The sequence below is a fragment of the Harpegnathos saltator genome, unplaced genomic scaffold (genome assembly GCF_003227715.2).
Source record: "Harpegnathos saltator strain DR-91 unplaced genomic scaffold, Hsal_v8.6 scaffold676, whole genome shotgun sequence".
NCBI classification, from domain to species: Eukaryota; Metazoa; Arthropoda; class Insecta; order Hymenoptera; family Formicidae; genus Harpegnathos; species Harpegnathos saltator.
In genome coordinates this window covers 389,847-405,519 of record NW_020230511.1, presented here as the reverse complement: position 1 = coordinate 405,519, position 15,673 = coordinate 389,847, and the positions used below count along the sequence as shown (strand labels likewise).

General features: G+C 39.1%; 3 protein-coding genes across 6 annotated transcripts; 1 reads left to right on the top strand and 2 right to left on the bottom strand.

The window, feature by feature from the left end:
- Window positions 1–1,865: 1,865 nt before the first annotated feature.
- On the bottom strand, window positions 1,866–3,753 carry LOC105184825 (phospholipid phosphatase 5). The gene is made up of 6 exons (XM_011143885.3): window positions 3,520–3,753; window positions 3,109–3,214; window positions 2,888–3,035; window positions 2,671–2,799; window positions 2,335–2,505; window positions 1,866–2,260 (listed from the first exon to the last, which is right to left on the bottom strand). The coding sequence occupies exons 1-6, from the start codon at window positions 3,600–3,602 to the stop codon at window positions 2,094–2,096; spliced, it is 804 nt and encodes a 267-aa protein (XP_011142187.1). The 5' UTR covers window positions 3,603–3,753; the 3' UTR covers window positions 1,866–2,093.
- Window positions 3,754–5,537: 1,784 nt separating this feature from the next.
- On the top strand, window positions 5,538–12,640 carry Rcd1 (Reduction in Cnn dots 1). 2 transcript variants are annotated; one of them, XM_011143891.3, is made up of 8 exons: window positions 5,538–5,747; window positions 5,987–6,279; window positions 6,382–6,967; window positions 7,076–7,357; window positions 7,561–8,238; window positions 8,526–8,880; window positions 9,006–9,179; window positions 11,434–12,640. In XM_011143891.3, exons 2-8 carry the CDS (start codon window positions 6,026–6,028, stop codon window positions 12,603–12,605), a joined length of 3,501 nt encoding a protein of 1,166 aa, XP_011142193.1. In that variant the 5' UTR covers window positions 5,538–5,747; window positions 5,987–6,025; the 3' UTR covers window positions 12,606–12,640. The 2 variants fall into 2 exon arrangements, with proteins under 2 accessions (XP_011142193.1, XP_011142192.1); XM_011143890.3 differs by having other exon boundaries at window positions 5,928–6,279.
- On the bottom strand, window positions 11,633–15,145 carry mms4 (Methyl methanesulfonate sensitivity 4). 3 transcript variants are annotated; one of them, XM_011143888.2, is made up of 4 exons: window positions 13,755–15,145; window positions 13,570–13,623; window positions 13,163–13,314; window positions 11,633–11,759 (listed from the first exon to the last, which is right to left on the bottom strand). In XM_011143888.2, the coding sequence occupies exons 1-3, from the start codon at window positions 14,952–14,954 to the stop codon at window positions 13,195–13,197; spliced, it is 1,374 nt and encodes a 457-aa protein (XP_011142190.1). In that variant the 5' UTR covers window positions 14,955–15,145; the 3' UTR covers window positions 11,633–11,759; window positions 13,163–13,194. The 3 variants fall into 3 exon arrangements, with proteins under 3 accessions (XP_011142190.1, XP_011142191.1, XP_011142189.1); XM_011143889.2 differs by lacking the exon at window positions 11,633–11,759 and adding an exon at window positions 12,454–12,625; XM_011143887.3 differs by lacking the exon at window positions 11,633–11,759 and having other exon boundaries at window positions 13,098–13,314.
- Window positions 15,146–15,673: the final 528 nt, after the last annotated feature.

The window sequence follows — 15,673 nt, the reverse complement described above, 5'->3', positions numbered from 1 at the left end:
CAGTTAAAGTCTTCTACGAGGGTGGATCAATAAGTACCCGTGTTTGAAGACAGGTGGCATTGCTGAGGAAAATTGGCATTACTATCGTATACTACCATCCTTCAAACGCGCCATACAAAATTTCAAACTGATTCATAGGTTAGTTTTGATTTGACAGCCACTTATATTAAACGTGTTTGGTGTTTTTCGATACAATGGAAAAAGAGCAATATCGATCCGTAATTCACTTTTTATTTGTGGATGGAAAAACCTGCGGAGAAATCAAAGCGAAGTTAGATGCTGTCTATTGGGGAGGGATTCTTCACTATCTATGACAACCGTGAGATATTGGTTCAACGAATTCAAACGTGGCCGTACATCTGTTTTTGATGAGGAGCGCCCAGGCCGCCCGGCAGACGTGATTACTGAGGAAATCGTTGAAAAGATCCATGACATGATTCTCGCTAATCGCCGAATGAAAGTACGCGAAGTAGCAGAGGCCGTAGGCGTGTCGTACGGAACGGCAATCAATATTTTACATGATAAGTTAAGAATGAGGAAGCTGTCGGCCCGATGGATGCCGAGATGCTTTGTCGTTGTCAGCGTTGGCAACTGTTTACTTCTACATGCTTAAACATGCTACTTCTGTAATTTTGTGGTTAAATTATTTTTTTATTGTTTTTTATGGTTTTTTTATGGTATTTTTTTTTATGGTTGGAAACATGAAGAAAGAAGAAGGTTATGATGAGAATTTAGAACTGAGTGAAGACGTATTTGCTTTTGCAATATTAAAAATTGATTTAAATATTTTAACATCTAAAGACAATGTTGATTATGATTCTGATATTTCTAGTAGTGGTAGCGAAATTATATAGCACGAAAGAGACAAAGAGTGAGAGTTATTAAAAATGAAAGCAAAGAAGACTTAGATGAATGCACATTGAGACTATTTTCAAAAATATCATACTATGGTGAATTACAAAATTAAAAATTTATGTTTTATTTATAAGAGGAAAAGCATATTTATAAGATAAATAAAAACAAATACATTCACTAGCACTTGTAATTTTTCCCGTTCAAAATAAAACTTCTTTCTCCTAGACGCTCCGCTACAAAAATATGCTGGAGTTGTTAGTAGACAGTGACAAAGAAACGCGCGGAGTGCAAAGGGTTAATTTTGAAGCAATGTTTGAAGCTCTTTAAGCGAAATCCGCTGCAATTTTTGCGTCGAGTCGTCGCCATTGGTGAAATCTGGATCCACCACTATACGCCAGAGACCAAGCAACAGTCAAAACAATGGACTTTTCCGGGCGAATCTACTTCGAAAAAGCCAAAGACAATCCCATCGGCCGGAAAGGTTATGGCTACAATTTTTTGGAATTCGAAGGGAATAATCCTCATGGACTTTTTGAAGAAAGGAAGCACGATCACGGAGCAGTACTACAGTGAATTATTGGACCGATTCGACGAGAAATCGAAGGAGACACGGCCCCATTTGGCAAAGAAAAAGTGCTGTTCCACCACGACAACGCACCAGCTCACTCATTCGGAATCGTCGCGGCTAAATTGCATTACGAATTGCTGCCGCACCCACTCGCCCGACCTGGCTCCCTGCGACTTCTTTCTGTTCCCTAACATGAAAACGTGGCTCGCGAGAAAACAATTCAGCTCAAACGAGGTCATCGTTAAGACAGAAGCCTATTTTGAATAGTTTGACAAATCATATTTTTTGGAGGGATTAAAGAAATGGCAGGGATATTGGGAAAAGTGTATCATCCTAAAAGGAGATTACGTTGAAAAATAAAAAAAATTTTTTTATAAAAAACTTGCGTCTTCATTCCTGACACCGGTACTTATTGATCCACCCTCGTAATTCATTTGAAAACTCCGTTCTCTGATCGTACACGGAGATATATACGGGATTTATTCGCTTATACATAGAGGTGTATACAGATTTATTTGGATATCTGTATACAAAATACAGATCTGTATCATGGATTAAGAAAATAAAAAATAAATAAACATCAAACTGTAACATTATCTAATATCTCGACACGCTGACGAAATATTAAATACTGCTTGTAGAACACTGCATATGGCGTGTGTGGCCTCCATTAGATCCATTTAATCTGCTCGCTCTTAGATTTGATGTTAGCTGATTGAATTTGTGAAGCTAGTGCGACGTATGGCCTGTCGCAGTACGACGAGTCCAATGAAGGATAATAATGTCTGTAGCAGATGTACGTTAAACAATAGCCTATTACTGACCCTGCCACCACATCTGAAATGGACCGTGTATAAATAAGATGTTAATACGATCGGATTGTGATTAGCTTAATGTTATAAGATGCTTACCTTGCCAATGATGATGATAATCGCACGTTCTGCTTAATGCAATAGTGAGGGCGACGCAGATTGGTAAAAAGAACATACACAATCTCCATGATTGTCCTTTTCCAGCCAGACTGAATGTATGTAGCTTCCCGGCTAAGTACAGGGCAATGAATCCGAAACTCGCGAACGCAACTAAAAAGAATGTTTCTTTTATGAGAACAATCATCGAGACATATGTATAATCCTGTTTGCTTTCTTTCATGTGAAGCATGTGATATGTAAGCGAGATGAATATGCAAATGTATTGTGCACACATTTGTGATCACAGATGTTCACACTCATGTGAAAGCAACATACACGAGGAATGTCCGCTTGGAAATGACTTCTTGCCATCTCTTATGGTAATTGGATCACCAGTACACTTAAAATCTGCATTCATTTGACCATCTGGGAAACATCGCCAGAAGAAGTCTGGCCTTGGGCGACCTGGAAAATAACATATACACAAATAATGTTACATATTGTATCAATATAAGTTATATATTTAGTTTCAACATTTTAATTCGTAACATACCCACTATAAGTTTCAAAATATCTGTAATCAGACCGTTAAAACCTAAAGCTAAGGTTATAGATAATATTGCCTGTTGCAGATCAACTTTGTCTTTGTGCCATATAAAAAAGAAACAAATCACAGCAAATGGCATCATAAATACAAGAGGCTGAAAAAACAAATATTATTCAATATAATTTATATGGTACTCAATTAGTTGAAATTTCTCTAAATATATGCACCCATAATACTGTAGTTGGAACAAATGATTCCGTCTTTGGATTCCTATATAACCATAACTCATCTTGATGGATTTTTCTTGTAAATGGTTCTGCTTTTTCTAGTTCTCTAAATCATAAAATTCAAAATTTTATTTAATCATAAAAATATTAAGTTACTATAGATAATGAAAGACAATATTCACTAGAGCTTAGTCTTGCAAAACAAGTGCTATGTAAGTGGAATATCATGCCTGACATTAGTATATTACTAAATTTTAAAACATTTTCCTTAAGTTATAACATCCATAAAATGAACGACACTGTTGCAAATTAATACTAGTTAACATATTAATAAGATAAACATTATAATCTATATGAGCTCATGATAAGGTATTGATTGTTCAATTGCACGTCCATTAAACATTAACTTACACAAATAGTACAGCCAGAAAAATGCGTAGTAAAACGTCGAACAGAAAGCCCACTGAAAGCTGGAGTCCGCTTATGTTAGTCATCTCAATATATTACGCATTTAAACTATAAACAAGCCGCTTCGTCTATATAATGAAAGTATATAAATTGTAATACTAAATGCTTCATCGTGTAACTTCACGGCTGTGTCGACACCGATCGACAGGAAAGTGCGGTTAAGTTTAATGTGATATATCAGATAAGGATAAAACATCGATAGTAAGTCGGACACTATCGATAATATTCTCGATTGCAATTCTGTTTATAATCGTACTCTAGCAATTAATGGGTCTCTCTCGGTTATTCTCCAAATATTTTTATATGAAATTAATTAATTTCACATTGATAGTTGTTTTAATCTGATACTAAATTGAATTTCATTCTATAGTGAGGAGGAATTTTAGCATATGGAGACAAGAGTTATATAAACATAAGAGTTATCTTCAACCTGTTATATCTTTGTGAAAAATGATAGCGACATTATAATTTTAATATGGTTGTAAAGACTTTAAGCTTTATAATAATTTACGAGCCATCTTATCTCATTAATTTTACTGAAGCTACAGCCTATCGAAATTTGAATTATAACGAGATGTGTGATTCAATGCAATTCAGTTGATTCATCACTGAATCAACTGAATTGCATTGAATTGCATTACGATCTCAGATCCTGGATAGGGAAAGTAGCGGGAACTTTGGAACTAATATGAATCGAAATAACGGATCTAATAATGGGAAGTTTTTGCAATACCGTCTCTCAGATACGGTAAACGTAAATCGTAAATGCTATTGGTTGCATACATTATTGCGACGTTATTTCTGAGCAAATAACGTTCACAATTTACGTTTGGCATATCTGAGAGACGGTATTGCAAAAACTTTCTAATTTCTTTCTATAAAGCTAAGACGCCATGCATGCGGTGAGCTCCGGCAAACGGCTGCGGTGACCAATCAGGAGACAGACGCATGCCGGAGCTTGCCGCAACCGGACTTGCGCCTCTCTCCTGATTGGTCATCGCAGCATTTGCCGCAGCACACCGCATGCATGGAGTCTTAGCTTAACTTCTTATTTGTCATCAAAATAACGGGTTAATAATAACTACAGTTTGGTTACTATTAGACGCATTATCTATTTATATATTATATTATTGAATTATTGTATATTAGACTATTGAATACAATTCTAAAAGTTCACAAAAAACGTCTGGTTTAGTTTTGGCTAAATTTTATAGAGGCCAATAAATTATGGTTCGAATCTCGGTTAAAAATTTTTTATTTTTAGTCGAGACTCAAACCATAATAAGAGGTCTAGATTTTAGACTCTCTAAAGCCAGCGGCACACGGTGCTTGTTTTTGTGCTGGATTGCTTGCTGGATGAAAATACTGCGTTCTGATTGGTATATTTCCAACCATCTTCGGAAATGTACCAATCAGAACGCAGTATTTTCATCCAGCAAGCAATCCAGCACGAAAACAAGCACCGTGTGCCGCTGGCTTTATAGTTTATTAGACCCGTTATTTTTATTACAAATAGGGAATCTAAAAATCTAGACCCCTTATTATGGTTCGAGTCTTAGCTAAAAATCTACTTTTTAGCCGAGACTCGATTCATAATAATTTACCAGTCTGTATAAAATTTAATCAAAACTAAACCAAACATTTTTTATGAACTTTTAATATTGCATTTGTTAGTATTCATTGAATTATGGAAGATAATGCCAGTTTTGAATTTTTTCTCTACTAGAAATGCTCCAAAATAATTTAAATTAACCACAATTGATAGAAACGGACATTAGTGTGGCTTCGTTTCGATACTCAATGCCAGCACTAGAAAATCTATAGTACATGTGACACAAACTATATATTTTCTGTACTGACAGTGAATATCGGAACGTAGCTGAAATTGTCGATGCGACTTTACTTATGTTCTCAAAGTACATTTGGAATATTAGATTTTCAAAATTGTCGCTTCCAAGATCTGGCAACCCTGGCTATGAATGATGATTTTTTCTTTTGAGGTTATTCGTGACGAATGCGTTAAGCATTTGTAATATCTTACATTTAAGCCACGAGGAAGCGACAGAGTCGTTCACAGTATTATTCGTAAAACACTGATGTTTCACATATGTTTGTAACTTGATGAATAAAGAAACCTTCGTTGTCGATGTGATAGCGTGAAGCAAATCTAGGTTAGTTTTCATGTTCCTTACTGATTTAACTATAAAATACGGTAGAAGAATACATGTCGTGATGTACCATACGTGAATTAACTTAATAATTCATCTTACATAGTGCTAGAGTGTAAGGTTATATATTATTTATTTTAACTGTAATTACACAATATGTAATTGTGCAGTGTATCCTTTTAGGATAGCTTATATTACCATTACAAGTTAGAGTATCTGTGTGATATTTGGAACAAACACAGGTACTCAAGTTATATTGGTGCTGAAGTTGGGACAACATAATGCTAACATCTGTATCTGCAGCACCTTCTACTTCCATGAGTAGTTCTGGATTACCAAGTCCGACCACTGACTCATTTGATGATACTTTCAACAAATTAACAGAATATCTGCAGCAATTAGCTGGAAACTATGAGATGGAAGTTGATTTAATACTCAAAGACCATTGTTATGCGCGACCCTGGAATTGGAGGCCAGAAAATATTTATGTAAAGCCTGTAAAAAGACTGTTCTTTTCAAAAAATATTGTGACAAGGTATATTTAGCAATAATGCATAATTTAACACAATTTCCTTATGTAAAAAGTATTATATGATAAGAAATCTGTATTCATGGCTTTATTATATTGATATTTTAGTGATAAACATAAGAAAAATGAAGAGATTGTTGTGGAAGACATTGCAAATGACTCATCAATACCGCCGTTGGATCTAACAAAAGCTCGACAACAAATGGATGAATTTCAGCATATAACAAATATCGCGCGACCAGAAGAAGATGAGGATTGGGAGGACAAGATAGACAAAACATTATGGTCTTCGACACAGAATAGGATTTTCACCAAAGTTACACGTATACTAAACTCGGAAAGGCTTGCCAGATTAGCGAAAGCTAAGAGTAGAACGGAGCCGATCTTTCGACGAACGTCCGTGGATATCGCAGCAAGAAGATTTCGAGAGACGTTAGCGTCAACTGGATGGGACTGGAGATTAGTGCAATGGCTGCATCATTTACTGTTCGAATATCTTTCCCAGGAATATCTGGTTATTTATTTGGACATCTTACAGACTCTAAGACCAAAGATTACGCAGTTGATCGACAAGATGATCGCGGTACAACCGAATATTAATTCTAGAACAGGTCCTGTAACATGGGAAACACTGGGATCACTTTTAAAACGATCATGGGACCCAGTTTCACAGAGTCTGAGCGGAAGTAGACTTGTAAATATAATTTGATCATTAATGCGTTACGTAGAGTTACGTAGAGAATAATGTGTAAATTGCATTGCTGTAATGTGTGAGACCTGTATGTAATGTAATCGCTTGCAGAAGAAATTGCCTGGAAATCCGATTTTAATAATAGTACCCTCCGGCGTTACGTCGACCGTTTCTTCGCGTCAGACCAAATGGATCGCGCAACTGGGCTCGTTAGGTATGGTTATTACTGTTCATAGCCACCTGGGATTGGCGGCGAACAGAATGACTATGTTGGTGGTTATGGATCAGTTGGTTCAAGCTACAAGAGCGAAGATACAGGATGTCAGAAGCGACTATCCTGGTAGACCGATAATATTGGTTGGTTTCAATACTGGTTCGGCGCTTGCGTGTCAGGTAATTTTTCACAAATCTTACGTAATTAGAAACAATATCTCACAGAAGAGAAGAGTTTCGCTTCAAATAAAGAAGAAGCTTCACTCTTTTACATGTGGGTGTGTCGAGACTGTCTTTACATCTCTCTTGTGTCTTAATAATTTTCCTACTTGTTATCGTCATCATATACACACATGTTGAATCTCACGTGCCTTGCGACATAGGTGGCACAGATGGAACACGTAACCGCTGTCATCTGCATCGGATTTCCTTTCGCGACAGTCGAAGGAAAACGAGGTACTCCCGACGATACTTTGATGGATATTCGTTGTCCCGTAATGTTCATTATTGGACAAAACGCTACTCTCGCGACAACCGACGATCTGGAAGAGGTGCGAGAAAAGATGTTGGTCGAGACAAGTCTGGTAGTCGTGGGAACGGCGGACGACCACCTGAGGATATCCACGTCCAAGAAAGTGCTCGAGGGCATCACGCAGAGCATGGTGGACAGGTGCATATTGGATGAGATCGGCGACTTCATCGGCGGTATCCTGCTGCAACCGCATCCGTTACCGTTAAGATCATCGTTGGCGACCAACTGCGACAACAAGAGCAAGAAGGAATCTCATAAGCGACGAAATTCTACCAGCAGTTCCGTGGAGAGCGAACCCAACTCGCCGATCACGAAGAAGTCGCAGTCGAACACGCCAGTGTCGTCGGTCGGGACGAACGCGACGACAGGCGTAGTTTCCAAAGTAGGCACATTCAACACCCAAACCAATCTCATGCAAGTGAGCGGACAGCACAGCAACCATACCCCCAACCCGAAACGAAAGCGAACCGCCGGCAGTCAGAAGAACCAATTTGGCGAGCACATGAAAGCTACCAGACTACCAGGACAGGCAATTATTTGTTTCAACAATGTTATAATAAGTAATATTTATAAGATAAATATTCCGATATTGTCAAATTTCTTTCATGCGGACACATATCAGGATTTATCATTATTCAACTCAAATCTTTCTCAAAAATTAGAGAACACTTATTTTGTGAGTGTATAGACACATATAAATATATATATATATATATATATATAGAGATATATATTCTTTAAAATGTTAGAGAGATATGCATTTCTGAAAAATTCTAAATTAGCAGAAGCTCAGTAAAATGTATCGATCGTCTGCAGACAAGCATCAACGCAGAAAATGGCATAACACTCAATATCGGCACGCTGGCGAGCCTGGCACCCATAGGACCGATACGTTTAGCACCTACCACCGTTGGCCAAGGTGTGAGCACGTCCCCGAAGACATCCGGCGCGACGAAATCTGCGACCGCGTCCGTCAAGATACCGAAAATCGTTTCGAACATGCAAGGTGTCTCGAAGATAAAAACACTCGTACCTACCTACACGCCCATCACGAATGTGATCTCACACAATTACAGACAAGCAAACGTACCTGACAAGAGCGGGGACACGAAGCTGATGAGTGTCTTTACCGCGAGCGGAAATCAAATTAGAGTTAATACAAACGCCGGAGGTGAGTCGGGTCAGTTGACCTTGAGTTTAAAGGTCAGCTCCCTCCCTAGTTTCAGTTGCAAGAACACAAAATGCAGAATGTCTGTTATTCACGATGCTTCTTTCTGTTCTCATTGCAAACAACAGGAACTCTCAAGCCAGTCACGTCGGGCGGCGCGTTGTCGAATCTTCTGCAAGCCGGAAAGGGCTCCACCACAAACGCCGCATCCTCTGTCCGCGTGTCGTCGGCTTCCAGCATACTGTTGACTACCAGCAATCCGGCAAATAGTATAGCGCCGTCCACATCGTCCAATTCAAAAGGTAGATTACTATTATCTAATCAAATATTAAACAATTTGCCCGAAACATAGTCCGATCAGCCGGATGAATCGAGCGAATTGGTGCTGCAGTTTCCGTCTCGCGAGTGTACTTAGGACGATTCGTATTTAGCTAATCGAACGGCTAGGTCAATCAAGTACGAGGGTAATCGTCGTGTACGTCCGGTATGTCACCAGTCGTAACGTTAACTTCGACGTGTCTGAAGTGCTCATGCCCCGAAGCATGATTTAGTTCAATTGTTGACTTTAGCGTAGACGAGTAGACGTACCTTTTTTTATAGTACTTATTATTTAATAGCTAATATACATTCAAACATTTGCGTGAGTGAACACTTGATGGATACGTGTAAGGTAGCGGACTCTTATTTTCTTTTTTCTTCTCCTTTCTTTCGTATACTGATACATACGTCAAGGAGCTACACGATTTGTACATACATTGCATATACATTTTTATACTGAACTTTTACACTCGTACTCGTAAAGTAGCATTGTATAATAGCTTTCGGAATCGCACGACGGTGCATGATCTTGGTACACGGTAGAGACCACATGGAAGGGAACAGACTGAAAATTTAGTTTCTCATTATATAATTTTACCTCTGCGACTATCTCGATATTCTAGTACGCTAAGATATAAAAATTAGAGCAAAGCACACTAATGCTGACATATTAGCAGCTGACATTTTTTTACGCTGAAATGCTGCTATGTACTTTGCAACTTATAGATTGTATTCCAGCACTATGGACAATATTTGTACAATGTACAGGTCTCGTTGCGAAAATGTCCTTCAGTGTAGATAAAAATTTATACATACATATATATAGACTCGAAAAAAAAATTGACCGCACAGATCATATAGACGGTGATGTATATTATATGCTAGACCTTTATGAATAATATAATTATACGTACGTGATGTGTTCTGTGCAGTTGAAGGATTGTATTGCATAACTGTATAGTGCACATAATTTAGAAAAGAAACGAAAATAAATTCTTGCGTGTGTTAACGAGGAAGATAATACGTCGCGTGACATAGCACAGTTTCAAATTGTAGGACGAATGATTAATTTATATATAAAAAGCGTCTGCTCGACTCGTATTTATTGTTAAAACTTTTCCTATGTGAAGCCAAAAACATCCTCCTCCCAAGGTCGCTTAGTTGATTAATTTCACGCTCAACTTATTTCGCTTCGCAAGCTTCCTCTCGTTGAACGTATATTTCCTTCAATTTTTGCAGACAAGGCTAAAAGCGATTGATGAAACGTGTCCTTTTATCATTTTCAATTATTCGGTCTCGCATAATGTATAATTGTTTCGATGCGATCAAATCAAAATTTAACTGATTTCTTTCCTCCGACAAAATATTTCGAACATGTACGGAAACAAGGGAGAGGGAGAGAGAGAGAGAGAGAGAGGGGGGGGATAGAGAGAGGGTGAGGGAGGGGGGGGAGAGAGAGAGAGAGAGAGAGAGAGAGAGAGAGAGAGAGAGAGAGAGAGAGAGAGAGAGAGAGAGAGAGAGAGAGAGCTCAGCCTGCCTTTTCATCAGTCACGCGAATTTGCACGGTGGATCGATCGGTCACATATAAGCATAAATGTTATGCATATTATATTATGTATGCTATTAACATTCGCGCATGAGTGATGGATACTTGCATCGTGCATTCTGACGTATGCATCAAAGAGGAATATATTGTAAACATCAATGCCAGGTTGCCTTTTATTTTGTATTTCAATAAACATTTTGTTGACGTAATACACATGAATTTGTTTGATTTTCAATCCCTGATCCTATCCATTCACGGCCATTCGAACAATTGCGCACAATGGCGTGAGCTATAACTGACTGGCCTTTAAGACGTTAAATTACGGTCAATCGTGTCAGGTATTGCCGGTAATGTTCGCCCAGTAAGAGCCTTCTATTCAGCATGCCAAGTCTTTTGGGAAACGGCATAAGTGCTTACTGCTGTAGTAGTAGATCTCTTGTGAATGTAGCGAGATGAGAAAACAGGAATCCATTTGACACAGATCGAGAATGTGGCCTGTGTCGTCTCATTAGTTAAAGTAACTCGCTCGCATTTCAGGGTGTAGGTCATCCTAAGATTTTTACAGTAAGATAGATCTCCTCTCAGTCTAAATTTCTATACAGTTTACACATATCTTTTGTTGATATACACATTAGTTAGATTAGCGAAACGATGCCACGCAAATGAGACAAATGTACGTGTGTATTTTGTAGCGATGGAGGAGATGGAAGTAAGCAGTGACGCTCACCAAGCGATGCTCGGTTCGACTCACTCGCTGGACGTGTCCAGGTCAGCGCACTTGCCACGACAAGGAACCACATCGACTAATAGCGATAGCACGCACAGTACGTCGTGCGGTAACATAGTCATTATCGAGAATTCCCTTCACAACCGAGGCGCGCCTTCGTCGGTGATCGTACCGTTTAACAGCCAAGGTTGTTCGAGCGCCGTCTTGCCCTTGTCCAACAAACTGAAGATTTCCCACAAGTCCGTGAAAACGATGCCGAAGATCACTGTCAATGCGAACAACCTGCAGCGACTGCAACAGAAAGCCAAGTCCCAGTCGAGTGTGCCGAGGAAGAATCTCGTGAACGACATAGACGACGATCTGGGAAACATACTAGACATACCGATAATCTTCGCCAAAGACGACGACAGCTTGAGCAACATCGACAAGATGCCGGTTGTTGCTCAGACAACGATGGTGAAGGAACCTCAGGAGAAGCCGAAGTTGAACAGTACCACTAAGGTGGTTCTCATAAGCAACAAACAGGACAAACTGCAACAGCCACAGCAGAACAAACTCGTAGCAAGTTCCACGCAGGCTGTCATATGTCCGACGAATACGTCCATGCAGAACTTGAATCACCTGATACTGCAGGCGCGGTCGCAAAATAGCAACAACACTAGCAGCAACAACAGTGGTAACATCCTGCCGGCGAAGAACAGAGTCGGGGTGTCGATGGAAAGTCGACTGGTGCAGCCGACCGTCAAGTACACAAAGATCATCTTGGCGAAGAGGAACACGCTGCTGCCGCAGCAGAGCAAAAGAGCCGAGCAGGTAGTCACGGCGAAGACCTCGGACGATACGAGTGCACCCAAGATCTTGACCTTCGAGAAGGACGACAATAGATACGTGCAGGCGACCCCCATCGTGTCGGCCAACTACGAGGATCCCTTCGTGGACAATATGCTGGAGATCGAGGATGTCATCAAAACAAACATTATAGAGCGCAAGTACGTGTCCACGTCTGCGATAGATCCAACGTCACCCATGACCCTCGCCGACGACGATTGTCTGGCGGATATTTTAGACGAGACGAAGTTGGACGAGACGCAGCCAGAGCAGTCCGTCTTCAACGACGTAGGTGAAATGCGATCGTAGAGTTCATACTCGACTGCTTCCTGAGATTTCAGAGAAATTAGGGATTTAGGATTTTTCCGAGAATTAGGAATTTCTTTTTCTTTTTCTGAGGATTAACGACGCGTTAATTGCACGAAAAGCGACGCCTGTTAAGGATGCATTTTCACATGATATATCGATATTATCTCGATAGAGGTCTAACAGTATAATACGACTATAACGCTGTACTGATCTCCGAGCTTTAATTAATATATATTTTATTATTCTACTGTGACGCGACCTATTCTTAAGTTCCACCTGTCACATGTACGTGACGCACCAAGACAGAGTGAAAGAAGGAAAAATATTTATTGTTTGATTATTTAAACGTTTAATAATATTATATATTCTTCCATATATACACGATGGCCGCTGCTAACCCCGAATTGGCCAAAGAATTCGACAGACAAGAGTTGTATACGTGGTGTTAGCAGTAGCAGGAGTACCATTTCCATAAATTATATACTATACAATTGTTTCACGATACATTCGTACACCATGACTTTGACGTGCGTAAAGCATGTTACAAATAGACTTACATATAGATAGAATTGTTATACGAGCTCGCGGCTTAATCCTCTGTTCCCAGTAGAGCGTCTCCGTCTTGCGACGTGAACATCACATACATCTTTTTGCTTAACTCCGGACCAACTTTACGTACAGCCGTGAGGGGTCCCGCTGCTCTTCTGATCTGTTTAATATTAATAACTCGCATATTTATTACATCGTCGGATCAAGCCATAGTGAAATATACCATGGCATATGTAGAAACATATCTCATGAACACATAAACCGCGACCGCGAGTGGTTTACATTTATATGAAATAAGTTTAAAAAAATAAGCAGCAACACTTGTTAGAAGCAACTTAAATACATCCCTGATAATTTTATTATTTTATATAGCAATTTGCTAAGCTCTGATGGAATAAAACTGAAAATTACTCACTGGTATATCTTTCAACAAATTCATACCCTCTTCAGGTGTGCAGTTCCTGTAAGCCTAGAAAGATAAAATAAAAATATATTTAACATGTAATCATACCCATACGCATCAAACGGATGTTAATTTTCCAATAAGTATTTCCAGCAGAATAATATACACATATTGTTGTTACAATGTTATAACAATACCTTGATAAGTTTTGCTGGGCTTGAATAAACAGTGCATATTGCCTCTGCTATTTCCAAGCTGCTCAAATTGAATTGACTTAGCTGCTGCTGCCACAATCTCTTCAATCCATTTCCATTTTTATTTACACGTACAGTATTCCTGTTGTCTCCCATAACATACCAGTCAAACTTATTTTCCAGATTTTCCTTCTTCTGTAATTTATATGGCACCTCCGAAATAGATTTTGTATACTGATAGATCATTAATGCTAAATCCTGTACATTCTCGATTAATCTGCTGCTACATTTCATTACTATTTGTGCTTCAGTCAGACACATTTCAAGTTGTTGCCTGGATATAATGGGGAAAGTTTCAAATCGCTGATTACCTTTGCTCTTACATCTTGATTCTTTACTTCCAGAATGCTGGCCTGACTTCCCTTTGGCCTTCTTATGATATGTGAAATATTCTTCCATACCAAAAATAACTAGAGTCATATTGTAATTTGATTTCAAGGCCTTGCAGCTTGAAATGGATGCACAGAGAGTACCGTTTGTTACATGTTTCACAGCTTCATAGTTGCTCCAAATAACCACAGTATACTTTTCCGTCTGTACACTTTTCCTCACGCGCACTTCGTTATTCTCATCGATATAGCTCTCCTCGACATTTCGTCGCCAGGTGATACTGTTCGGGATTAATTCGCTGGTTACATTAAAATGAATGTTAGCATTTCGCAATACATTTTGAATTTCCGTACAAGAGATCGCGTCGATACCTTGATCGAGATTAACTTCCATGAATTTCATGCATTCCCCAGGCTTCATGTCGCGCGATTTCTTCGAGGCGATCGTCCGTAACGCTTTCTGCCTCGCCAGAGCTTGCTGTCGTTTCAGTCGTTCTTCTTTCAACGCGATCTTGTCCTTCTTGGACGCGGTTATTTTTTGCGATGCCTTCCTGACTTGATCTTCCTCGGAATCGTAAGAATCGGACATGGCATTCGACGATTTGTGATACGCGCGCTTGGGATCACCGTTGACTTCCAAATCGGAAAGATTTTCATCGTTTCTGAGACAGAACGGTACCTCCGGGAGATCAATATCGCTCGTAACGTCGGAATCACATTTCTCGTTAATTTCATTGATACATCCATTCGCCTTGTGTTTGTCGATAGGTGACGCAGGATCATCTGAATCGCTCAACAGGATCACGGTCGACATTCGTTTTCGCTCGTGGAAATTTCGATTATCTATTCCTTCCCAATCAGTTTAACTTGGACGGAAGCACACTATTAACTTCTTTGTGATTATCGAACACCACCAATTTATTTTACACAAATCCTTTAACACGATACAATATTAATCGTTAAATTTAGGTTATCTGTGTACATATTCAAAAGTGACAGCCAGCGTCAGAGGGCGACACATGCGAAGCATGTGTCGGTAATTCAACCAATATTGACCAATTTAATATGAAAGAGAAAATTCATATGTCCCTAAAATTATTCATACAAACTTATACAAGCAAATCGCATGATGATGTTCAAAAAAGGAAATCAACTAGTCATAATTCGATAAAGGGTTGCTCTTCGTATTGGAGCAAGTTCTGCTCGATACAATGCAAGGTCTGTTCTTTCTTGAAGGACTGAACTAGTGCAATAAGTTGGAGTGAAACAGACATATTTCCTTTCGCTCCAACTTATTAAACTAGTATGCACTAGTTTAAAAGTTCTTCCAAAAAAGAAAAAAACCAATGTTTCAAAGTGTCGCGTAAATCAAACTGATCGGTCTATTCATCGTTTCGAAGCATTCTAGCTTAAACAAATCCTACCTTTAAATATACAATTGATCGATATTTTGCGCATGTGTATTCTCCTATTGGATAACGAAACTAGTTAAGCTGCGTCGGAAACGTTACGGCCCGTTTACATAAGTCGCAT

What these genes read in the sequence shown, in the direction of transcription:
- Rcd1 (XM_011143891.3), top strand. Translation starts at nt 6,026, where the DNA reads ATGCTAACATCTGTATCTGCAGCACCTTCTACTTCCATGAGTAGTTCT. An exon ending in TCAAAAAATATTGTGACAAG is followed by an intron (nt 6,280 to 6,381) that starts GTATATTTAGCA and finishes TTGATATTTTAG; the next exon opens with TGATAAACATAAGAAAAATG. An exon ending in CTACCAGACTACCAGGACAG is followed by an intron (nt 8,239 to 8,525) that starts GCAATTATTTGT and finishes GATCGTCTGCAG; the next exon opens with ACAAGCATCAACGCAGAAAA.
- LOC105184825 (XM_011143885.3), bottom strand. Translation starts at nt 3,602, where the DNA reads ATGACTAACATAAGCGGACTCCAGCTTTCAGTGGGCTTTCTGTTCGAC. An exon ending in TTCCAACTACAGTATTATGG is followed by an intron (nt 3,036 to 3,108) that starts GTGCATATATTT and finishes TTGTTTTTTCAG; the next exon opens with CCTCTTGTATTTATGATGCC. An exon ending in TTATCATCATCATTGGCAAG is followed by an intron (nt 2,261 to 2,334) that starts GTAAGCATCTTA and finishes GGTCCATTTCAG; the next exon opens with ATGTGGTGGCAGGGTCAGTA.
- mms4 (XM_011143888.2), bottom strand. Translation starts at nt 14,954, where the DNA reads ATGTCGACCGTGATCCTGTTGAGCGATTCAGATGATCCTGCGTCACCT. An exon ending in GCCCAGCAAAACTTATCAAG is followed by an intron (nt 13,624 to 13,754) that starts GTATTGTTATAA and finishes TTATCTTTCTAG; the next exon opens with GCTTACAGGAACTGCACACC. An exon ending in ATTTGTTGAAAGATATACCA is followed by an intron (nt 13,315 to 13,569) that starts GTGAGTAATTTT and finishes AATATTAAACAG; the next exon opens with ATCAGAAGAGCAGCGGGACC.